This window comes from Lethenteron reissneri, chromosome 21 (assembly GCF_015708825.2).
Source record: "Lethenteron reissneri isolate LAM-NWPU_2019-01 chromosome 21, ASM1570882v1, whole genome shotgun sequence".
Classification (NCBI taxonomy): domain Eukaryota; kingdom Metazoa; phylum Chordata; class Hyperoartia; order Petromyzontiformes; family Petromyzontidae; genus Lethenteron; species Lethenteron reissneri.
In genome coordinates, this window is record NC_083799.1 from 21,177,717 (window position 1) to 21,203,752 (window position 26,036).

Sequence of the window (26,036 nt, forward strand, 5' to 3'; positions counted from 1 at the left end):
CTCCCCTAGGTTGACTCAGCCTCAAATGAGTAGCTGGTGTCGTTGTGTAAACATCGTCAAATGCGGTCGTGCGTGGTGTCGTTCATCCACTCCCTCGTGTGCCTTCACAGGTGCTCGCTAACAGCACTTGCCCCAATAGTCTGTTCAGGCTACACGGGAGATCTTTGTGGCTTGGAGGGATCGGATTGTGTGTGGGGGCTGGAGAGAGAGAGAGATGGGGGTGGGGGTGGCATTGTGTGAGTGTGCACGCACTGGGTGGGGAGGGTGACAGTGTGTGGGTGGTGGGTGTGTGAATGTGCTGTGGGGTGGTGGGTGTGTGAATGCATGTGCTGTGTGTGTGAGTGGGTGTATGGGTGGAGCTGCGTGTGTGTACCCTGGTGTGTGTGTGTGGGTGTATGGGTGGAGCTGCGTGCGTGCGTGTGTGTACCCTGGTGTGTGTGTGTGTGGGTGTATGGGTGGAGCTGCGTGCGTGCGTGTGTGTACCCTGGTGTGTGTGTGTGTATGGGTGGAGCTGCGTACGTGCGTGTGTGTACCCTGGTGTGTGTGTGTATGTGTATGTGTGGAGCTGCGTGCGTGCGTGTGTGTACCCTGGTGTGTGTGTGTGTATGGGTGGAGCTGCCTGCGTGCGTGTGTGTACCCTGGTGTGTGTGTGTGTGGGTGTATGGGTGGAGCTGCGTGCGTGCGTGTGTGTATCCTGGTGTGTGTGTGTGTGGGTGTATGGGTGGAGCTGCGTGCGTGCGTGTGTGTACCCTGGTGTGTGTGTGTGGGTGTATGGGTGGAGCTGCGTGCGTGCGTGTGTGTACCCTGGTGTGTGTGTGTGTGGGTGTATGGGTGGAGCTGCGTGCGTGCGTGTGTGTACCCTGGTGTGTGTGTGTGGGTGTGTGGGTGGAGCTGCGTGCGTGCGTGTGTGTACCCTGGTGAGAGTTGAGCAGTGGCTTTTTGGTGTGTGGGGAGGCGGGTAAGCCGTGTGTGCGTGCACTGTGTGGGTGGAGAGAGGAGTGGCGTGGTGTCTGCTTGGCCAATACAGTGCACAGAGCAACTGGGCTGGGTGAGCAGAGTGTGTGTGTGTGGGGAGGCTCTCTCTGTAACTGTGCCGTGCGAGTTGAGTGAGCGTGGCGTTGTCGTCAAATGTGCGCTGGTTTGGAAGGCGTCACAGGTCAGCTCTTGCCTTTTCGCTCTCTCTCTTGCTCTCTTGCTCTCACAGCCAGAGCCACAGACAAGCCCGGGGTGAAACAAAGACGAGAGGAACTTGAGAGAAGCCGGTGGGCCACGGCATCTCCTCTCTATCAACGGCGCTTTTCAACAGAGGTCCTCGTCATCCACATTTCGCCAGGTGACTTTCTAACATTCTGCATCTGCCAAGCGCAGTGCCACTTAATTCCAGGGGGGTGGGAGGGGGGGATACGTTCTATTAAAAAGGCGCTTTATATACACACACACAGTAGAATAAACCCGACGGGGACACGAGTAACTCTCTCGATCTGTGGGGGATCGGACGAGCAAGTTTTTAATGTTTTAGAGGGCACTTTTAAACTACAATTGATCAGCTGAGCCGCACAAAACGTGGGGCGACATCTCGTGAATTTGGCATCTGGGTGACGGGCAGAAGCGAGTTGTCACCACCACCACCCACCACCACCCACAACCACCACCCACAACATACCACCACCCACAACCACCACACACCACCACCACACACCCACAACCACCACCCACAACCACCACCACCACACACCCACCACCCACAACCACCACCACCACCACACACCACCACCACCACACACCACCCACAACCACCACCCACAACCACCACCCACAACCACCACCCACAACATACCACCACCACCACACACCACCACCACACACCCACCACACACCCACAACCACCACCCACAACATACCACCACCACCACCACCACCACACACCCACCACACACCCACCACACACCCACAACCACCACCCACAACATACCACCACCACCACACACCCACCACACACCCACCACACACCCACAACCACCACCCACAACCACCACCACCACCACACACCACCACCACCTCCCACCACCCACTACCACCACCACCACACACCACCAACACCACCCACCACCACCACCATCCCGGTTGACGTGGCCCTGCCTGCTGCCTTACCACCACCACCACCCCCACCACCACCACCCACAACTCCACAACCACCACCCCCACCACCACCCCCACCACCACCACCCACAACTCCACAACCACCACCACCACCACTCCCACCACCACCCACAACTCCACAACCACCACTATATTATACTATAATCGCGTGGGCAGTACGCGGATGAACTAGCAACGCGAAGTGTTAAACATAATGTCCGAAAGTAACAAAATAAATAAATATCTCTATAAGCGGTGGTGGTGGTGGGGGGGTGCTGCGGGTTTTTTTGTTTTTACACGCGACGTGAAGAACCACGCAGAGGCGGGATGTGGGTGGGTGGGGTGGGGGGTGGGGTGGGGGTAGGGTGGGGGGTGTGGGTGGGTGGGTAGGGTGGGGGTGTGGGTGGATAGGGTGGGGGGTGTGGGTGGGTAGGGTGGGGGTGGGGTGGGGGGTGTGGGTGGGTGGGTAGGGTGGGGGTAGGATGGGGGGTGTGTGTGTGGGTAGGGTGGGGGGTGTGGGTGGATAGGGTGGGGGGTGTGGGTGGTAAGGGTGGGGGGTGTGGGTAGGATGTGGATGTGGGTAGGGTGGGGGTGTGGGTGGATAGGGTGGGGGGTGTTGGTAGGGTGGGGGTGAGGGTGGATAGGGTGGGGGGTGTGGGTAGGGTGGGGGTGAGGGTGGATAGGGTGGGGGGTGTGGGTGTGGGTAGGGTGGGGGTGTGGGTGGATAGGGTGGGGGGTGTTGGTAGGGTGTGGGGTGTGAGTGGATAGAGTGGGGGTTGTGCGTAGGTAGGGTAGGGTGGGGGTGGGTAGGGTGGGGGATGTGGGTAGGGTGGGGGTGGGTAGGGTGTGGGGGGTGGGTGGATAGAGTGGGGGTTGTGGGTAGGTAGGGTGGGGGGTCTGGGTGGGTAGGGTGGGGGTGGGTATGGTGGGGGATGTGGGTAGGGTGGGGGTGGGTAGGGTGTGGGGGGTGGGTGGATAGAGTGGGGGTTGTGGGTAGGTAGGGTGGGGGGTCTGGGTGGGTAGGGTGGGGGGTGCGGGCGGTAAGGATGGGGGGTGTGGGTGGGTAGGGTGGGGGGTGGTGGGGTCCGTGTGGGTGGGTAGGGTGGGAGGGGTTGTGGGATCCCCCCTCCCCCGCAATTGTATTTCCTAGCGCGGACAAGGCGGGCGCTTACGAGACGACGTCAGTGATTGGTCCTCGCGGCTCGCGTCCTGTGAGCGCGGACCAATCGGACGGGGCGGTTGCTTATGCGCGCTAGGTAATCAAATCACAAAATTCCATCCCCCCCCCACGTGGCACGGGCTCGTGTGGTGATGCGGTGATTTGACTTCAATGTTAGGGGCTAGAGAATTGACGATGATGAATCCACGAGAACGTCAGCGTTGTTGTTCACCGCAGTGTTGAGTGTTCCCCGAACGTGACATCCCTGGCACTAGGCCTCGGCAAGGTAAGGTAAAAGTTTAAAGGTAAAAACAACGAGGCTACCTTTACCCTACCTTTTACCTTATCCCATACAAATTACCCGATTACAGGGTAATTACTGGCGAACTACACATCAACAAGGTTTATAACAGGGTAAATGCTAGGTAGAGCGCTTTATTCATATAGAATACTCTCGATGATTCCAATTTTACACTCACTGTTGTTGTCGTTGTATCCTCAAATCTTGTAACTCAGTTTTTACCCACTCTCCAATGTGGTATCGACTGCAAAATTGGTATACTTATGTCATACTGATGACAATACTATATTCTATCATTAAAATATATATATATTTTAAAATAATCTTTTTTATGTTATGATTCGGCTTGGGTCTATTTGTCCACGCTCAACTGACGGCTGTAATTGGCCACGGTCCCCTTACGTTGTGGCAAGCTTCGGGACAACTTCCAGGAGTCGTGTAGTTCTGCCATTACTAGTACATTTCATAAAAGCGTGTTTTTTAAACAGTTTTTTGTAAGATTACTTAATAAATGGAGGCCACAGACTGCGCCACAGAGCTTTTAGCGGTAAACAAGGTACTGTATTTACCGGGTAATACTTCGCACTTCCTTAACCTTACCGGGTAATTCTTCCGAGCTACCTTTACCCTATCCTTTACCTTACCCCTTGGCATGTCGACACCTTTACCTTTACCCTTTTACCCGGTAAAAAGGGTAAATTACCTTACCTCGCCGAGGCCTAGTCACACCCCTGGCACCGTGGCGATGCTGTCAATCGTCAATGAATTGCGCGATACGTACACTACTAGAATTCTGTCCCCGATGAAACCCGTGCCGTGCTTTTGTTGTTGGTGAGTTAATTCAACTAAAATCTGAAAAGTTGTGAATGGGGGACTCATCCCCCATCATCACTTCCCCGGGGGTCGTTAAAGTTAAGTACTGTTTTGTGGGAAAGTTCTCGCCAAAACGTGATTTCCACCACAGACGAGAGAGGGCCTCTTTGCCCGAATCTGGATTGCTTTCGAGGGAATTATTGTGGCACGCCACACATCATTTCGCCTTGTTTTGTTAAAACGAAAAAAGAGGGCATTTTAGGAATATTAAGTGGAATGCATTATGAGGGTTTTTTTTGTAATACAATGAATTTTCCAAATCCAACTAACACGAAGCCAAAAATGCCACAGTAGAATCCAAGTGATAGGTTTGCTTAAGGCGTGCGTTGTGTGTCCTGTGGTCAGATGTCTGCACAATACATTGTGGGGAGTGGTAGCGTAGAGGTTACGAACCTGGCTACCTGAGTTCCGAGACCTGCTCACGGCCAAGACCGGTGACGATTATCTGAACCGAGGTGTGTAAAACATCGCCAATGGGGAGACAAAGGCGGCCGGGCGTGGTGTTGGCCACACACCCCTCGTGTGCCGTGTCGGTCTTTATAGGTGCTCGCAAACAGCACTTGCCCCAACAGCCTGTTCAGGCTATACGGGGGATCTTTGTCTTTTTTTCATAATGCAAAAAGACACCAATAAGCCTAAGCTCATGTATACTGTAATCATATCAGGGGAAATAATTGCGGGCTGGCTTCCTGCCTGGATTCCTGTCTGCCTGGCACTCGTGTGATTGTTTCATCGTGACATCACCCTCCACCCAGCCGTGGATTGTGCAATATATGCTGTAACACCAGATCATATACATTAGACAAAAGTTTGGTTGGCGGGAGACTGGGATCGACGCACATATACGGACGGATGGTCACGTCCCACGGACGTGCGGTCTCTTAGTTTAAAACTACTTTTTTTTCTCTGGCAAATATGTCGCTCAATACAGCAGTGTCAATAGGCTAATTCCCAATGGCAGGCACTGCCTATACTGTATTGGTAACAGAGATCCTACGTAATTATTTCTCCATTGACACAAATGTGACGTGAATTAAAGAATTTTCAGCCCCTTGTCAATCCACTGCTGGATGAAAGTGTCTCCACTCCATGCTCGGCACGGGGGTTTGTGACCACACTTCACTACGCTGGTCTGTTGGTAGCCGGAATACAGTTCAGATCATCAGGTTCATAGAGCAGTGCTCTAATCACTGTGCCACTACTCTACCCAAAGTTAATGTACCACAACAAGAGATCATATTTGTTGTTGTTGCTATGCCAATTATATTATATTGGCCTATTGACATTCTCGGTATGAGGCATTCCAGTTCAAAACAGAGGCTTAATTGATCCTCTTCGAGGAAATTCAATCCAGGGGTGATTATTAGCTTGGATTGTTAAATATTTCAGTAGATGTTCTGTTTGCATCATGTCACCTGCACTTTTTCAAAGGTTGACACATCTATGTGAGGGAATGGTGGTATAGTGGTTTTTACAATGTGCCTCTATCCTAGTAACCTAAGTTGAAATTCTGGCTATGAACTTAAGAATCTTAACTCACCTTAAATCAGTACCTGGTGCAGTGTGCTCTGGGGATCATGGTGACTGTGTGGTACTGGCCATATCACTGCCCCATATGCAAACCAAACCAGTAGGCATGTAGCAATTCACTGCAGTTATTAATTCAATTGTATCAATTCATGATCATGATGTGATTAAAGATGTGTAACATTTTTGCCTCGTATCTTGTTTATTGTTTTTTTCCTTATATTTCATGGATGCAGTTTTGTTCACTATATTACGTGAATTTGACATTTGAATATCACTTTTGTTTAATTTCCATACATTTGTAGTGACTAACTCGGAGACAGTAAGACTTGGAGGCACTTATTTTACTTAACAAGCACCATCGGGATAATCCACACCCTACGTGGGTACACACTATTACTGTTGCTAGCCTGTGCACAACGCTAGCCGTCTAACACCGACGGCGCTGAACAGAGACGGTCAACGACTATCTAGCAGCGCAATGTCGAGTGAAGACAACAGCGACGATGGCGACGAGACGACAGCGACGATGACGAGATGGTAGCGACGATGGCGATGACGAGATGGTAACGACGATGGCGATGACGAGATGGTAACAACGATGGCGATGACGAGATGGTAGCGACGATCTTGAACAGCACGATGGGGATGCCACTTCCAGCCGCAGCCACGAGGTCTCTCACAGGGGGCCCCTCTTATACTCTGAGCGTGGCCTCGCTCAGTCCCGGCCACGCCCCCTCTCTGGAACATTCTAGCGGGTTTCCGAGGCTTTTCGATAGGCCCCCCTCTGTGACCTTTTCCGTAGATGTCCCTCTCTCGTGTCTATCGTGGCTGCTGACGTGGGTACTTCCATACACCGCAGTTACCCTTTTTCGCCAGCAGCCAGCGCTATGCCACTACACATTGTAAACTATCTATTTTGACATGCTCTGTTTAATTTGATGCACGCATCACGGGCATAAGCGTACATTTTAAGCGATTAATTAATCATTACGTGCTTACAGATCATAATCGGTGCTCGCATGATGTGTGTCATTGTGCCATGGAGGCAGACGGTGCTGCTTGTAAATAAGAGAGGGGTCAGACGCTGTCATGGAGGAGCTGAAACCGCAGCCCCGCACGCTGGGCGAACTGCAGCTTTTCCGCGTGCTGCAGCGCGCCAACCTCCTCTCCTACTACCAGACCTTCGTGGAGCAGGGCGGGGATGACGTTCACCAGCTGTGTGACGCCGAGCAGGTGCTCCACCCACGCTACCCCGCTCACCAGTTCCTCCTGTAGGCCCCAAAGTGGCGAGGGGGCTCCACGTCTTTATTTTAGGCACCCAACAACTACCCTCCCGAAACTAATTATAGTCGTACATTTACACCGGAAAGTTGAACTAAAGCGAGGCTTTTTCTGGGAAGTTTATTTCGAACATTTGTCGAATTCCTTTTTGAGAGTGAGAGTGCCCAAAGAAAATGAGTTAATACACGTGATAATGCTTGATCATTGGCACATAGATTGGTAACCTACTCGCTGTTTTTCCATCGACTAGTCACCTTGTGACCCTGCAGGTTGGATATCTATTGTTTGTGATATACTAATGCCACTTTCAAAATGCTAGATTACAGAAATGTAATAATGAATGACTGCATTTCTTAAGCTCCCAAACGCTTTTAATAGAAACTAAAAAGTCAGGGAGTTCAATCTTAACTTGGAGCTTTCGTGACTGCAGGGATTATTCTTTGGTTCTTTCGGTAAAGTCACGTATAAAGAAAAGATAATAATAAATTAAATAATAGCATACGACGTTTCGATTGCAACACAAGCAATCATCAGGCATAATGAAATAGCGACATAAAATCTAACCAGCAAAAATTATAGACAGACATATAAGCAGACAGATATCACCAAGATACACACAGCGGGCAACACAGGTACAGAGAGGGTGATCGTCTCTGTGGGGTGGCCTTAAATAGACAGAGGGGGCGGAGGCAGCGAGAGGGAGGGGGTAGAGACAAAATTTACATGTCAATGAGTACAACAAAAAGGAGTGAGCAGGCTTAGGGGGAGAAAGAAACACTAAAATTAAATAACCTAGCAAAGTATCAAAATGTTTGTTGTACTCATTGACATGTAAATTTTGTCTCTAACCCCTCCCTCTCGCTGCCTCCGCCCCCCTCTGTCTATTTAAGGCCACCCCACAGAGACGATCACCCCTCTCTGTACCTGTGTTGCCCGCTGTGTGTATCTTGGTGATATCTGTCTGCTTATATGTCTGTCTATAATTTTTTCTGGTTAGATTTTATGTAGCTATTTCATTATACCTGATGATGATTGCTTGTGTTGCAATGGAAACGTCGTATGCTATTATTTAATTTATTATTTTTTCTTTATACGTGACTTTACCGAAAGAACCAAAGAATAAGTCAGGGAGTCTCCATTTTCATACGAGCACTGGGAAGTGCCTAACTAATTTCACCGCTTTGAACCATTATTGGAAATAGTCACCAGTCATTGAGTATTTAGCATTAGGCTCAACTAGTGTTATATTAAGACTGTCTTTATATTGTGATGACACTCTTCATGGTGCGTGGGTGTGTTTGGATGTGCAGGAAGAGTTTCTGGAGATCATGGCACTGGTAGGCATGGCCAGCAAACCCCTGCATGTGCGCCGTCTGCAGAAGGCCTTGCAGGAGTGGGTGCACAACCCTTCTGTATTCAGTCAGGTTCTACCAGCGTTTGCTTGTGCCAGCATCCCCATCTCCAAGATCTCCAACCTCACAACTGCCACTGCCACTGAAGCCCTGAATCTTGGCCCGACCTTTGGCCCGAATCAGGCCACGATTGGCTCCGCCAGTGCAGGAGCGAGCATGCGTGTTGTTGGAGAAAATAACAAAAGCGTTTCCAGCACCACCACCACCACCACTGGCAAGCAACAGCTGGCGCCAAATCCTGGCGTCACAGCGATAGGCGTGGCATCAAGCAATGCCAAACAGTGCCTACCTTCCGTCTCCGGCTCTGTGTCGTGCACCGTGAGAAACACGCCAGCATCTGTCGCAAGCAATGCTTGCAGGATCAACAACAGCAACAACAGCAGCAGCAGCAGCAGTAGTCTCGGGATCATTACTAGCACTATTGCCAATACTGGTTGTGGCAGTGGTAGCAATGGAGGTGGTACTAGTTCTGGCAGAGAAAATGGACTGACACATGGCTCCATGAGGGCAGCTTGGCCGGGGGACGTTGCCGACACAGGCGTATGCGGTGTTGGCGGGGGGAACGTCGCGGGCGCCATGGACGACGGGACGTTGTCGGCCGGTTCCTCGGGCGACGGAGATGGCCCAGGCGGGGAGCTGGATCCTGAGACGCGCCGCATCATCACGGAGTGTTCCGCCCAGGCGCTGGGGCCCACTCACCGGCCGCTGGAACGAGCCGAGGTGCAGGAGGTGCTGCGCACCAACAAGAAGATGGCCGCCCACATGGGGCACATCTTTGAGATGGACGAGGGTGACGAGAGGCGCGAGGACGAGATCCGCAAGTTCAGCGCCATCTATGGCCGCTTTGACTCGCGCCGTAAGGATGGCAAGCAGCTCACGCAGCACGAGGTAGATATGGATGTGTGTTGAACTTCTGTCGCACTGTATGTAGCCAACCGTGCTAACCGGAGGTGCGGGGAAGGTGGACCAGAGCATTTGTTATTACACTTCGATCCAGTGGCAAACTTTGCCCCTTACAGTAGGACATTCATTTGGAGTAAACTGACAAAAGATTACACTATTCTACAGTGCTTGGCATCACGGTACGGTACTGGAATTGTAATTTGTGTTTGCAACGAACACCAAAACTGCACTCAGTGCATCTACATTACATATAGAATAACATGGATTCATAATTGGTGTGTGTGATGGTGTATAATTAATTTTTACATGATCAGAAGTGTATTCGTTGTCAATGCAGGATCAGTTGTACAATGATGGAAGACCACTTAATGTAATAACTTGATTTCATGAAGCGTCATTCGTGCAAATCGCATCTCTAAACGCTTAATATTATGACCCACACAAACATCTTAAAATCCAAGAAATTAACAGCGTTAAAAAGGTATGAGAACACAGAGTAGGCTGTGACCAATCACGAGAAGAGACCAATATGTTATTGTGACTACATGAGTCAATACAATGATGAGATCATGTGACTATTCTAAATCCTACCATTTGATTGGCTAATACGTCTCTTGCATTGTATGTATGTATGTTGAACTCCAACCATGCTAATCGGAACTGCGGGGGAAAGACAATAAACTAAACACATAAAGTAGTTCTAAAGAAATGAGTTTTCAATCTAGATTATTTAAAAGTGCATAGCTCCAGTAGCTTTCTAATATCGGAAGGAAGAGCGTTCCAGACGGCCGCAGAAGCGCATCTGAAAGCGCGTGATGCAGTGACCCCCGTTGATCGTGGAATGGTGGTGCAGCCGTTGCATTACTCTACGAACCTGGCGACCGTAAGATTTATTCCTTTTCACGGCTAACATCAGTGGGCGAATAATATCTGTTCTAGATTTTAAGCTTTCGTGACTGCAAGGATTCATACTCTTAGGTTTTTTTCGGTAAAGTCACGTAGGTAAAAAATTTAAATAAAAAAATCATAGAGATAATTATTTTATTTCTATTATTATTTCTATTATTTTTTTTTACCTACGTGACTTTACCGAAAAAAACCTAAGAGTATGAATAACACTGGTCAACAAAAAAAACAATTCTGGCCTGGACTTTTGCAGCTGTTTTAGACGAATTTCAGGGTGCTGATTCCAAATCTGATCTAATTTTTATGCTATCGGCATACCCCATTTTCATTGATTTTACCCAAAATTAACTCTGTCACTTATGATTGCAAGTTGTTGCGAGTCAGTGACTGCTTTAGTGTCAAAATATGGTGCTGTATTTTTAGGATAGTGTGTTTATAATATCATTTTATGTAGATATCCACATTTATTTAATATTTTTCTTCTGCAGTTTTTATTGAAAATGCAATATTTTATATCTCAAAAACCTGATGTGATAGACAAAAACTGATGCCATATTTGGAATCAGCTCCCAAAAATTACCTTATGCCAGAAAAAGTGTGTTGACCAGTGTAATTGCAGAACCGGTCCTGGCTGCACCCCCTTCAACCCACACTGACCAACGTGGTGAAGTATGATTAAATGACCCCATCACTGACATGGCATAAGTCTTCATCGAGCAGTGTATTGACAAATAATCTGTAGTACCTAATGTATCAAGGGGGGGAGTGTTCTACAATGCTATTGTGCTGCAGTGTTTTAACATTTGCAATTAACGGAATCGTAAGCGCAACTGTGCAAATTTTCAATGAAAATTAATTTCAATTATTAATTCAGGACAATCTGCCATGCCACATTGAGATTGATTGCTTCGGAGTGCACTGCACATGGCCACCATGTTCAGCATTTTCCCCTCCATCATTGATGTTGTCACACGACATCGTCTTGAAGTGGAGAAAACATCTGTCGTTTGCAGCTTGATTGCATGTAAAGTACTTGCAAATATTTGAGTGTTTGTGTTCTTTTTTTAAAATGATATTTTCTTCAGGTCTCCCCTGAAAATAACTCTGCTGTATCGTAATGGGATCCTGCCTCGTCAAATAAATACTTCAGAAATGTCTGCTTCTTGTTTCAGCTTTCAACTAATTACTTTCTTGAAATGTTTCTTTTGAGAATTTGATATTTAAGTTCATAATTTGTCAATGTCAATGTTTTAGGTTTCGCATTTTTAAATGTCATCTAATACATCCCAATGTGTTATAACGTAAAGCAATAACTGTAAACCCCGTTCTTATTACTTCTCCCCTTTTATAATATTAATAATAATTTACAACCCCTTTGTCAATATACTGCTGAATGCAGAAGTACCCATGCTGCGTTGGGCATAAGGACCAAAGTTAAAATATCTCTCACTGTTAGCCATGGTTAAGAATGGAACTTGAGTCACCAGGTCTCATACCACAGTACGCTTACCGTTGTCCTGTTATCCCTCATTATTCAGTGAATAGAGCCACACATTAACGTTTTGCTACTTATTCTCAAGCTCTTGTATGTTATTGGTAGCTGTACTTATAATGTGTAAAGAAACCACTGGAAATACTTAAACAACAATCACCATTTGTCCTTTCCTTATTTATTGCCATTTTACGAATATGTTAGCTTTTATAATAATAACTGACAGTAGTAAAGCCTTTCATGCCTTTGGCTATCCATCATTGCCAATGCAGTCTCTGAAGTTTTATTCCAAGAAATACTTGTTTTTCAAATTAAGATTTTATTAAATGAAACTTTATTCACAATTCACACACTGCATTATATATTTTTTATCAATTTCTTGATTTTACAGTTGGTCCTTAACAGTGATAAATGTATGTGCGGTGGGCTTATTTGTGACGTATGTGTGCATCCATATGCGATTCAGTGTTGTGAATGGTGGCATGGTGGTTTACATCTACATTGCAATCCTGGTGACTCGGTTTCAACTCCTGTCCACCTCAACGCTGGCATTGGCAATTGGTCTCGGGGGGCCTATCCTGGGTCTTGAGTTAAACGACTCCTGACCAAGTACCTCTAAAGAAGAGCTCCTATTATCCATGGATAATGTGGATAATTAACAATGTTATTTTTGAATTTACTACAAGGGGGAAAAAAAGTGGATAATGAGATAATGGGAACAATGTGAAAGTAGATAATGAGTTTTCACGGACCTTATAAGTACCGCAGATAATAGGAGTCACGAATAATTGGGATGCCGTTATGAGGAGTTCTTCTTGAGTATGGTTTATGAGTAATAAAGGAGATCCTAGATTTGATACAGCAATTTTGTTGTGACGGTTCCACCTGAAGACGGAAGCTTGTGTTGCCTCCGAAACGTCGTGTTTAAATTTTCTTTTTACCTACGTGACTTTACCGAAAAAACCAAAGTAATAAAGGAGACAAAAGTTGGCCAGGTGTGTGTGTGTGCCATTCTAACACTAATAGATGCTCTCATCTACACGCTCTGATGGTCTGAATGATGGGATGCTGTGTGTTCTGTGTGCCATGGGCAGTTGAGTGTGAACGAAGCTGCATGCCAGCTGTGTCTGCTGGACATGTCGCTGCTTACGCGCCGGGATGAGCTCTTCCCGCTTGCTCGTCAGGTTGTGCGCGAGTCCGGATACAAGTACAGCCAACGCTACTCCAGGTACTCAAACTCCAGACACACATTTATCAACACATTTACACAATTACTAGAACGCACACACAGATGTGTGCATGCACACATGCCCACATAGAAACACAAAGATCCCCCCTAAAGCCATAAGAGACTATTGGGGCAGGTGCTTTTAGCGAGCACCTATGAAGGCCAGCACTGTGATAGGGGTTGGATGGCCAACACCATGCCCCCGTCGCCTTTGTCCCCCTACTGCCAATGTTTAAACACTGAACCAGGTACTCATTTGAAGCTGAGTCGACCTAGGAGAGGCCCAAGACCGGTTCAGATAATTGTCACTGGTTTGGCCGTGAGCGAGAATTGAACTCGGGTCGCCGGGTTCGTAGTGCAGCGAGGTAACCGCTACACGACCGTTCCACTCCATTGTGTATGACCACATACCAATATTCGCCATTCTCCACGAAGTGATGGTGACGTCACCACGGCGCCTGTGCCAGACCATAATGATATGTGCAGACTCGTCACCTGATGGCGCTGCTTTGCTCTTCCGCTGTATGCGTATGTCCAACGGTGTGCAGTTGCGCCTCGATCGAAAGGATCTCTTTCGCAATGCTCTGTACACTTTTTTGTACATTTTCTTCAAATTTAGAAAATCTTTCAACTTTTGCTATGTGCGAGAAGGGGAAATGTGATGCACATGCAGAAAAGTACTTAAGGATGTTCAAATGAAAGTGTTTTTACTGAATAAATGTTCGTAAAAGTTACGTTAAGCTACAATAAATGTTTGCGAGGGTTAATTTCACTAATTTTAGTGGTCAGTTTTGGCATTTTTATGGTATGTAATGGGTTTCCAGGAACGGATCCCAATGTATGACATTGCGCCCTCTGGGACACGAGGTTTCGACTTACGACGGCTCAACTTCCGTTTATTCGGGACCCCGGGGTCCCACCATGAGGTTGATATCCCCAAAAAATACATTTGTCCTGTTCCAACAGCCCAAGGCTTACACAACAAGCTCCATCTGTTTGAATGTGAACCTATCCTGAGCCACTTCTATGGCAGTGGCGACTATGCATGCTTGTAATCCAGAAGTGTGGCGGTGAGGATTGGTCGATCACACAAATGTGGTGAAACTCCCTCCCCGTGGGCGTCGAGGTGCCTGGGTCGCCAGGAGAGGGCGGTACAGCAAATGTGGACTAATCTCCATCTGTCCCATCTGTACAGGATAGTGTTGCCCCCTCCAGGTGTTCTGGTTTCTCTCCACATGCATAAACAGTCATAACTTGGCTAAATACATCTTCGTACATCTGTAGAGTCGTGCTTCTTGATGCCCTGTGGGATTGTAGACTCAGACGGAGACCAGGGTTGAACATTCAGGGCTGCTTGCCGTTTATTCACGCCAACATCCGCACTCTCAGTTCCGTCGCGGGCAATCAATACTCCCTGTCCCTTAGCCCTCTCTTCCGACTCCCTCGACCTTCGTCCAGTCTACCCCGTACTCTTCCACCCGTTGCCTCAGGAGCCCTTCTACCTGCTACCTAGCTCCTCTCTCTTTCTTCCTGGCCCTTCTTTGTCTCTGACCCCTCCCCTTCCATCCAGGTTCCCCTTTTATCCCCTCCCTTTTACCTGGCTCTCCTCCTTCTACCTGCCTCCCCCACTAGCCGATGTCTCACTCTGTCTACCTACCCTCCCCTCTCACCCTTCTGCCACTCCCCTTTCTACTTGGACCCCTTCCCACGGTTGCCCCTCGTTGGGTCCCCGCAGTGTTCCTCTACATATGCACTGCCGTGTTTGTGGATTGTGCAGCATTGTGTGATGCAGTTGCATGAATGACACAACTCAAACTAAATATTATCACAAGGTTGACTCTGCCTCAATGAGCACTACGTGCATTGTGGCATCATCAACAATCTGGGAGTGAAAGCTGTGGGCCTACGAACACAGGCTTTGCCTGCCCACTGTCTTCTTTGTCTCCCTGGCAATGTCCATTCAATCGTGCTTGCTTGTGCCCGTTCAGCCGGGTCCGCCCAGTGGAAGGCCCAGTCTGCAAGAGGCCTCACATAGAAGGGGGGGTCATCCCTGCCTCATGCCGAGAGACTGCGACCTCCCGCACCCTGCAGGCTCAGATCACAAAGCTCAAGAGACAGGTGTGTGTGTGCTTGTGTGTGAGCCCACGTGGTTTGCCTCGCCAAAATAATGCATGTTCCCAAATATATTTAAACTTGTTGGCACCACCTTTCGTGGCGAAACATAGCTAAGTTGTTTTAAGGTCCATAGGCAGTGATGATATTGAGATGTAATGACAATTGCACATGTTATCACATGTGAATGTATTTTTTTAGCTGTGTAAAGACATTTGTTTAACGTAAGTTTTGCCATCCCAGGTGGTACCAGCTTGTGCCCTGGCCAATATGGATGCATTATTTTATTTTGTTTCTATAAATTTTATTTTTTACCTACGTGACTTTACCGAAAAAACCTAAGAGTATGGATGCATTTGTTGAACACTTGGCAAGTTTTTTTCATCCACATTCATATATGTTCGCTCGACAGCAAACTTACACTTGTGTTTGATTTCTTTTGGGTTAACGTGTGGTGTAACCTTCTGCACTTTGAAGCCATATGGCCACAGGGGAGGAGGAGACCAATGGGGGGAGGAGTGGGAGAGGAGACCGCATGCCTCCTGTGTGCAGGACCGCATGGTGGAGGTGCAGGAGGCCCTCAGAGCCATCCCACTCAAGCAGGACGGTCTGAAGCAGCGCATGCACGAAGCCCAGGACAAGCAGGACCTGAGTTCTGCACATAGCTTTCAGGTGAGCAGCACTGTCGAGAGGGTCCACTGCCCGGCCACGGAGCTCAGCTCTGTTCCAACACAGCCCGGCCCTGCTGTGTTTTCACTCAAGAGGACTCCACCCCTGAGCTTGTCCTGTCCACTCGCGTAGTCTTGAGCTCCTCAACTGAGTACTCGAATCTATAAGCCAGGTATCTTATTAGCCAGTTTTCTTGCTTGGCATTTTAACACATGGGCACCAATGCTTTGGTGATACATCACGATCTGGCGGTACGGTCTGCTTTGTATTTGTCTCTACAATTATGGAACAATTGTCCTATCAATGTCACGTTATACATGAAGAATCTACCACTTGGAACTCTCAGAGAGAGCAGTGCATCATCCCATGTTAGACAAAAGTGAAAATATGATATCACAATTATCCGAGAACCCATCCGTTACTTGATACCCAAACTCGGGGTGCACACCCATTCTCAGCTTAAAATATTCTAAATTAAGTGAAATCCAAACGGTTTTGGTTTTTTGCAGTCACTGCCGGTTTAATCACGTGCGGTTGCTCGGAGTTGAACTCGGGATTTTAACGTTCCCAGCTCGGTCCTCTTGAGCCACCTGGCCGCCTCGGCGTTCAACTTTTAAACCGTTTCAAAGTGTGCTGTGGCACTGCACAAACATGTGTCAATCGCTCGCCTTCGGTAGTGGTGGTTGTAGGATCCATGAGGTTGAAAAGGGCATGTTGGGATTAGGAAACAGGCTTCTTAATAGGCGCATCCCCCAGTAAACACACGTGTGTCTCCTCTCCCAGCTAAGCTGTAGTGTACAGACGATAGTACTGTCTGTAAACAATTCACGTTGAATTTTTCTGCAATCTTTGAACTGTAGCCTGTGTGCCTTACGTTGAGTGCATGTGTATGCACGTCTGTGTGCTCAAAAAACATGCGATTGCACCTCCACGTGCTTGTGCGCTTGTGTGTGCGCATGCATGTGTGCAAGTGTGTGTCTGCATATCTGTGGGTGTACACATCCTTGTGATGTGTGTAGGCATGTACATTTATGTGTACGGGGTGTGGTAGCATAACACCACACTGCTCTACCAACTCAGTAACCCAAGCTTGATTCCTGGCCAAAGCAAACATCAGTGGCAAATATCTGAATTGTGCTTGGGCCTTCCATAGGTTCAATCTTAATTATGGGGCTTTCGTGACTGCAGGAATTATTCTTTGGTTCTTTCGGTTAAGTCACGTCTAAAGATAAAATAATAAATTAAAATAAAAGCATATTACTCTATTAATATGCTTTTATTTTAATTTATTATTTTATCTTTAGACGTGACTTAACCGAAAGAACCAAAGAATACTTCCATAGGTTGACTCGGCCTTGAATGATTACCTGGTGCGGTGTGTAAATGTCAGCACAGTTAAGATAGCAGGGTTTGGTTCTGGCCACTCACCCCCTCATGCACCTTGCCAACCTTCATAGATGCTCGCTAACAGCTCTTTCCCCAACAGCCTGTGTTTTTACACGGAGGGGGTGGGGTCTTTGTTCACGTGTGTGTGTGTGTGCGTGCATATGTTGGTGCTATAGGCGGAGTTGGAGCAGGTGACCATGGAGCAGCTGTCTCTCATCCAGGAGCAGACCGATCTCATCAAGAAGCAGCGTCGCTCCGACCGCTACTTTCAGGCGAAGGCACACCAGCACGGCACAGCAAGCGACGACGATGGCGAAGATTACGGCGATACGGACAGCAGCGCGGACGAGATGCGCCGTGAGCTGCGCACCGGCACGGCCACACCAAAATGCGCATTCTCACAAATACATGGCAGCAATTGCGTACACACGGGCATCCACTCACACACATGCACCAGCACACTCGGTCACACAAAAGACAAAGATCCCCCTTATAGCCTTAACAGGCTGCTGGGGCACGTGCTGTTAGCGAGCACCTATGCAGGCAGGCACAGCACATGAGGGGGTGGATGGGCAACACCACATCCGGCCACATTTGTCTCCCCAGTGGTGATGTTTGCACATCTGATACTCATTTGAGGCTGAGTCGACCTAGGGGAGGCCCATGACTGGTTCAGATAATTGTCACTGGTGTTGACGGTGAGCGGTAATAAAACTCGTGAACGCCGCGTTTGTAGCACAGCGCGCTAACTAGAGGTGGGACAAAGTCATTGTTATGCAAGTCCAAGTCGAGTCTCAAGTCATCAAATTCATGACTCGAGTCTGACTCGAGTCCAAGTCACATGACTCGAGTCCACACCTCAGAGGTGGGACAAAGTCATTGTTATGCAAGTCCAAGTCGAGTCTCAAGTCATCAAATTCATGACTCGAGTCTGACTCGAGTCCAAGTCACATGACTCGAGTCCACACCTCTGGCGCTAACCGTTGCACTACCGCTCCCCACTCATTAAACAACAACAACAACCGCCATTCACCACTAAGTAAGTGGCGGTGATGTCACTACGGCACTCGTGCCAGGCTATGTTCACGTTGAGGCCACGTAAAGTGTTGAACCCCCGCTGGCAGGAGGTCACGGGGCAGACCCAGGTGCCACGGGTCAACTGACTGAGATGACTGGCTGATGCACCACCTGTGCCCCCTACTGTGCCAACTTGCTGTGCTTTAGCCACCCGGCACTCCGATCGTTGTTGTGAGCATCGCTCCTTTGCCCTCAGTTGTTGTTGGAGGGCAACTGCCTCCAACTGCCCAGTAGCGTCCTTTACGAGCCTCCTCCACAGAGGCCGATAGTGATACCGCTGGTACCAATCATCGGCAAGTCCACTCAGCTCCACATCCTTGTACCACATCACTCCATCTCTTCTCTAGCCCATGCCGCGCCCATTTAGCCCCCTGGATCCGGCCAAACAAAAGCTGTTTAGGCATGCGGTGGCTGGGCATGTGGGCTACATGACCCAGCCAACGCAGCCTTGCCTGCCAGAGGAGCTCACCGTTGGGACTTTGTCCAGATCGTTCAAGGAATTGTGAGCTCCTCACACAATCCAGCCTGGTTAAACCCAGGATGGATCGTAGGCAGGCCAGCCTAAATGTTTCTAACCGGTGAAGATGTTCCATTAGGGCGGTCCACGTTTTGCAAGTGTAGAGTAGGGGAGGGCATGACTGTGACCGAGAAAACCTGAAGCTTCATGTGGAGCGACAGACCAGGTAGCTTCCACACAGCGTTTACGCAACCGATTAAAAGATAATGCCGCTCAACTGATTCGGAGTGAGACCTTTGCTGTCCAACTGGAGCCGGTCATGAGCACACTGCCCAGGGATGGGAAACTCTCCACTCTCTCCACAACTGCCCCATCACCAATTGGGAGTTGTGGTGGAGTGTCTGATGGTATGAAATACCCAGGCAGGTGCTTAGTTTTGATGGGGCTGATAGTAAGGACCCACCTCTTAGTGGTGCGTTCCAGGTTCAGCAGCAGCGCCTCCAACTCCTCCTCTGAGCGAGCAGCAATTACCAGATAATCAGCGTATATAACATGAATGACCAATAGGGAGCCATCTCTTGACCGCACCCGGGCATCGCTCACACACAAACAGGCACATTCATCCATATTATTGTCAGATGTTCATTATGGGGGTGGAGCAGTGATACTCTAGTTAATGCGCTATAGCACCTACCCGGTGACCAGAGTTTGATTTGTGATCATGGCTAGCATTACTAGAGCATGATATCTGAACCAGTCCTGGTCCCCCCCACCTCTTCACAACCACAACCGACCAGTGTGTTTAAGCAGGGTCACACCGTGGCCTTCATCTAGTAGTGGATTGACAAAGATACTGTAAATCATATAAAAGCATAAGAAGAAAACATTCTGCAATAGCTAAGGATTGGCCTGTAGGTGGCATCATGGAGTAGGTGGCAAAATGTGCTTGCAAGTGGCAAGCCAAACTGTATTGATTCAGCATTTCTTCGCGCCGCAAGTGCTGTAGTGACGCACGCCTGGTCTAACGCTGCATTCTGCGGAGCTTACATCTCGCATGCACAAAACGTCACCGCGCCACGTGCGTAAGCGACGGGTTCATTCCTGCATTCCAGACGAGCCGCCGGGGTGTGGAGGGTGCGGCGGTGCGGGAGACGCCCCGTCGCCGCGGCACAACGGGCCCCCTGACCCTCGTGAGCCGTCCCAGGGCCCAACCGGTGTTCAACCACCCTCGTGGAAGCACTCGCTGGCTACGGACGAGACGCGTCCGTACACGCGCCACCAGTTGACGGAGCAACCACTCAAGCAGGAGCCCGCCTGGTCCGGTGAGTGCTTCCTCTCTCGCATCTGTGCTTTCGCCACCGGTTGCACTGCATTCTGTACAGTGAACACCATCAGTCGGTGAACACTGCTTTGTAGGAAGTGGTCATCCTGTGTAGAGACTGGTCCCTACTCTAGTAATGTGGAGCTTTCACCGCTGAATTAGGGCTTTCGGCTGAATTGACAGTAATCCATTGCTCCGTGTATATATCTATGATAACTTGATTTCGCACCGTACGTAGCCAAACGTTCTCTGTGAGCAATGGGAGGCTTAGACTTTTACAATAAGGAAGAGGCAATGCAGTGTGAAAAATTATAACAACCCAGTGACACTGGGTTTGATTCTTGGTTCAGGAAGTTAAAACCGTTGGCAGGTTTGTTCCACCACCCATGCAGCGTTAAATGCACCAGCCCCGCAGGGCAGCGTTCATTTTGTCAGCGAAATTTGTGATGAAAATATTAGTTGGCAAAAGCATTTTCCATTTGAGTCGACGACAGTTATTGGCGTAGCGATGGCTACAACTCTCTACCAAAGTCTGAGTGAATTCCCCAGACTCGGACTTGACTATAATCCGATAGGTTTTCGTCAATTTAAATAAAAAAAACTACATAAATCAGCACGGGTGAACGGGGCAGGCTTAACGGGGGGCACGAGTGCAGCCGCATGCACGTACATCACCAAGTAGTGATGACGTCACCACGCCGCTGGTGCAATGCTAGGTACACTTTTGAGGCCACGTGAAGTGTCGAAAGCCCCCTGGCAGGAGGTCACAGAACAGACCCAGGTACCATGTCTTGAATGAGATGACCAACTGGCAGATTGCACCGCCTGTGCCAACTTTCTGCGTCTTAGCCGCTCAGCGCTACATGGTCCTCCGTTGTTGTTGGAGGGCAACTGCCTCCAACCCTTCACGAACCTCATCCTCAGGAGAGGCCGATCTTAACACTGCTGGTACATGTCATCGGCAAGTCCAATCAGCTACAACGACAAAGATCCCCGAGTATAGACTAAACAGACTGTTGGGGCAAGTGCTGTTAGTGAGGACCTATGAAGGCCGGCACGGCACACGAGGAGGTGGGTGACCAGCACCACGCCCGACCGCATTTGTCTCCCTAGTGGCGATGTTTACACACTGGGACAGGTACTCAATTGAGGCCGAGTCGACCTAGAGGAAGGCCCAGCACCGGTTCAGATATTCTATCAACGGTGTTGGCTGTGAGCTGGAATCGAACTCGGGTCGCCGGGTTCGTAGCACAGTGTACCGAGAGCTGTGGCAGGATTCTTTGGAACGATATGAACAATCCAAATTATTTTGTGTACTATGGCTCACTCCGTACGCTTTAGATCTGCTACCGATGCTGCTGCCACTGCCTTCCCACAGGAAGGATGCACCGTAGCACGGTTCTGCGCGGTGGTAATGAGGACGTGTGTGTGCCACAGACACGGAAGAGGGCGGGAGGTCGAGCACGGGGAGAGGAAGTCAAACAGAGCAGGAGGAGTGGGAAACGCAGGTGAAAGAGGAGCAGCGAAACTCGTGTTGATCACGCGCGCCCCAGCCGTTGTTTCTCTCCCTACACATGTGTTGGACGTGACGCTCTTGTCTGTCTTTGGATGGAAGCTGCTGGCTACAGAGCCAGTATTGTGGTACGTTATGGATAAAAGCATAGTTAATCACTGACACGTATGTCCTTGTCACCGTTGATGGTGTATGATGTTTATCGGCAGGTTAGGCGTCAATTATCCTCGTTATAATAGTTGCCGTCAAGTAAAATTTTTCTCAATGTCAGAGGTTGTTTGTTCTAACTGTTGTTTTTGACTTGTTTAATGTCAGTAATGGAAGTGTTCATATGATACCAGTAACAACCTCAGGGGGACCATGGGCAAGATAAAAAAAAAACAAGAAGCAATAGAGATCGAAAAATATAATTTATTTTCTTAGTTTTTAACAGATTATATTTGCGCATTCGGTATTTAAATCCATTTGTGTGTAAACAGTCATTTAAAAATACTCAGCCTTGAGCCTTCATTCATAAGTAGGTTTGACACGACAATTATCTTTCACAAGAGCAAAAAAAACCTCCGTTTAATTTTTTTTACTTGGAGCTTTATTAAGTCACGTAGGTAAAAATTTAAATTAATTAAAGTAAAATAAAAATAAAATAAAAAATCACGACGTTTCGGAGGCAACACAAGCCTCCGTTTTCAGGTGGAACCGTTACAGCACGATAGCTGTATTGATATTGATACACAGCACGATAGCTCTATTGATATTGATACAGCTATCGTGCTGTGACGGTTCCACCTAAAGACGGAAGCTTGTGTTGCCTCCGAAACGTCGTGATTTTATTTTTATTTTACTTTTATTAATTTAATTTAAAATTTTTACCTACGTGACTTTACCGAAAAAACCTAAGAATATGAATCCTTGCAGGCACGAAAGCTTCAAATCTAGAAGCTTTGTTAAGGTCTAATTATGTCGATTGTATGTTGAACTGCATCTCGCCAACCGTGCTAATTGGAGGTGCAAAATATTGGGCAGATTATAAACAGAGGTTTACAGACAGCACACAAAATTTATTTTGCATTTCAGTGTCATCTGAAGAGGTGTCGTTTTTTTTACTTTAATTTTGCTGAACCAGAATATTGTCACGTATGGATTTTGACACATTTGGGTTATTATTGCAATGCTGAAAATTCCTTTGTTGTATAAATAAATGAAAGTTATGGCTACTCTGGATATATGTGTTTCACTAAGTGTAGTATTACACGCTTGAATCTGAAAACAGGCATTCAGTAATTGGAGGTGCCTCTGTATTAAATTACATATCCTTCAGATGGCCCATGTAACTGAATGGTCAGGCTTTGCCCTGTGAGAGTTTTGTTTGGAGTGTCTATGTGTCCACATGGGGGTACCACTGGTCAATCATACCCATTGTCACTGCTTTTTCCTCATCTCTGTGCAAAAGTTTGGTGTATCTTTTTTACTTTCTTGGATGAAAAAGTCAATAAACATACACCCAGATGTTGTGGGGGTATGTGAATATCGTAACATTAATTTAAGTACACGTGAGCAATTGCTTTAAGTGGACTTGTTTAGGTCGAAGTATTAAAAGGATTGGGGTCTCTCGGCTCATCCGAGGATTTCACAGCTTGTCCAGCTGATCTTGCAGCCAACACCAGTGGAGCAGTTATCATGCCGATACTCTTTGGTTCTTTCGGTAAAGTCACGTAGGTGAAAATAAAAATAAAATAGAAATAACTAATATTTTATTTTTATTTTCACCTACGTGACTTTACCGAAAGAACCAAAGAGTATGGATCCTTGCAGTCACGAAAACTTCAAATCTAGAACAGTTATCATGCCTCCAAATCTCTTAAGATCGGTATTCCCTTTCACGAGAAAATCAAGACGATTCATTGCCTAATTGGCAGACGAAAACCAGGCCTTCACAAGCAGAATCTCTGCTGTGAAGGGATTGTATTACCCTCCGTAAAAATTTACAATGAAAATAATCTTGTCTCAGAACTATTTACCATGAGAGACGGTAGCAAGCTCATGTGTTGCGCTGTGGCATATTCTAAAGTACCATTGCTTACTTGGGTAACTAGGTAATGCCATTTGAATACTGTATTGAATGGAACTGTATTTGCTTGACGTTGCCCAAGTGACTTTACCTGCCAGAAGATCTACCGTTATTAGGTGATGGATTTACTTAATTTCCTGGACTGGATTGTGAGGCTGTTCTCACCAGAGGTGGAGTCATGTAATTGTTCTCACTGCCTAATCACGAGTCTAGGTTAGAGGTGGTAGAGTGCTGCCCGGAAGGTGGTATGCGTTCACAGCGTCGCTAAAGTGTCGTTCAGGATGTGACATGTTTGTGTGTTATTACGCGGTATGCAAATACATTGGTCGTTTTAGATTCATTTTGAACGTTGTTATTGCTGTCCTGCAGTTCGTTTCCGACAATCGTTGATGTTCAGTTATTTAATGTGTTACCAGAACAATGGCTTACTGCATGTGCAACAGCAGTATAGAGATGACAATGTCTGAAAGAATGAGCTGTGTAAGAAGCCTCACTGGTTTGGTGTGAGCATTGTTCCCTTTGTGAAATGTATTGCCCTCCCAAGTGCCCCCCTGTTTTGTGTTTTATCCCTGTAGAGAGATGATGTAACATTAGTCCGCCTCCATGGCTCCCACATTTTCTGGGCACTGGCTTAGATGCAAATGAGCTGATGGAAATTGAAAGTGTATTGAATAAAACACAACCCTTTTACAAGTGAGTGTTTAAAAGTGTCCTGATGTGTGTGTGTGTAGCATGCCTGCCATCCTTATGTGAGCGTTCTTTATCAAATGGTTATGATATGCCAAAACATATCACACGAGCCGAGTCTTTAACAATAACTCATGTTCGCAATTTCATTCCACATTGGCAGTGTAATGAACAACAGTGAATCTCACCTCGCCTGTACTGTCCATCGAGGTAAGTCGTGCTTCTTGAAATGAATGATCTTTAAATTGGGGTCGAGCGGTGATGCAGTTATTAGCACGCTGTACCGTGGGACCCAATGACCGGAGTTCAATTCTCATCCAGGGCGAACAGGAGTCACGATTGTTATCTTACTGGCCTGGGCTCTCCCTCTTCTCCAACGTGCACTTACCCGGGTGGTTAAGTATGCACGTATGTTGAACTTTCGATTTAAAGCTTTCGTGACTGCAGGAATTCATCTTCTTGGTTCTTTCGGTAAAGCCACGTAGAAGGGAAATAATAAAATAATAAAAATAAAACATTAAATAATTCTCACGACGTTTCGACCACAACGCAAGCTGCCGTCCTCAGGTGAAGAACAGGTCTGTCGGAAAGACAGCGTCTGTCTTTCCGACAGACCTGTTCTTAACGGCTGCTTGCGTTGTAGCCGAAACGTCGTGAGAATTATTTTATTATGTTTAGTTTTTATTATTTTATTATTGCCCTTCTACGTTGAACTTGTTTAGCACGCTGATCGAAGGTGCGCGGGTAAGACAACAACCATATGGTCAGACGAGCTCCGTGACCAACATGGCGTGGAGAGAAATTCATACAGCAATGGTATGGAAAATGGATACAAAAACAAGATAAATATTTAATTCTAGATTTGAAGCTTTTGTGACTGCAATGATTCATACTCTCAGGTTTTGTAGGTAAAAAATTTAATTAAAATTAATAGAAGTAAAATAAAAAATCACGACGTTTCGGAGGCAACACAAGCCTCCGTCTTCAGGTGGAACCGTCACAGCACGATTGCTGTATCAAGTAAAGAATATTTAATTATTGATTTTTGTCACGTTAATGGATAAAAAAATACTTGGTATCCATTTGCCAATATAGGCAGTACCTGGTATTGGGAAATTGCCTAAATTGAGCAATACATTAATATATTAAGACAATTACAAAGTAGAGCAATCACAGTATGATTACATATAATTGTATTGATTAAAAACATCGTTCTCCTCCCACCCAGCTTAAAATACGCTGCCAAGCTTAGCAGTGTTCATTAGGATGCTGTCTTTCCGACAGCTCTGTTCTTCGCCTGAGGACGGCTGCTTGCGTTGTGGCCGAAACGTCGTGAGAATTTTTATTATATTTTATTATTTCCCTTCTACGTGACTTTACCGAAAGAACCAAGAATATAAAACATCGTGTTCTTTGGTTCTTTCGGTGAAGTCACGTAGGTATAAAATAAAATAAATCACGACGTTTCGGGCGCAACACAAGCGTCCGTCATCAGGATTCCTGCAGTCACGAAAGCTTCAAA

At 47.3% G+C, this 26,036-nt stretch overlaps 1 protein-coding gene across 3 annotated transcripts; it reads left to right on the forward strand.

Annotated features, from left to right (window-relative positions):
• The first annotated feature begins 833 nt into the window (after positions 1-833).
• LOC133345385 (NGFI-A-binding protein 2-like) lies at positions 834-24,516 on the forward strand. Of its 3 annotated transcripts, none has more exons than XM_061556091.1 (9): positions 834-1,333; positions 7,052-7,235; positions 8,594-9,583; positions 13,091-13,224; positions 15,213-15,342; positions 15,889-16,008; positions 17,568-17,748; positions 20,038-20,247; positions 21,684-24,516. In XM_061556091.1, the coding sequence occupies exons 2-9, from the start codon at positions 7,092-7,094 to the stop codon at positions 21,782-21,784; spliced, it is 2,010 nt and encodes a 669-aa protein (XP_061412075.1). In that variant the 5' UTR covers positions 834-1,333; positions 7,052-7,091; the 3' UTR covers positions 21,785-24,516. The 3 variants fall into 3 exon arrangements, with proteins under 3 accessions (XP_061412075.1, XP_061412074.1, XP_061412073.1); XM_061556090.1 differs by having other exon boundaries at positions 836-1,333; positions 7,048-7,235; positions 15,814-16,008; XM_061556089.1 differs by having other exon boundaries at positions 837-1,333; positions 15,814-16,008.
• Positions 24,517-26,036: the final 1,520 nt, after the last annotated feature.

What these genes read in the sequence shown, in the direction of transcription:
- LOC133345385 (XM_061556090.1), top strand. Translation starts at nt 7,092, where the DNA reads ATGGAGGAGCTGAAACCGCAGCCCCGCACGCTGGGCGAACTGCAGCTT. An exon ending in AGCAGCTCACGCAGCACGAG is followed by an intron (nt 9,584 to 13,090) that starts GTAGATATGGAT and finishes TGCCATGGGCAG; the next exon opens with TTGAGTGTGAACGAAGCTGC. An exon ending in GCAGGAGCCCGCCTGGTCCG is followed by an intron (nt 20,248 to 21,683) that starts GTGAGTGCTTCC and finishes TGTGTGCCACAG; the next exon opens with ACACGGAAGAGGGCGGGAGG.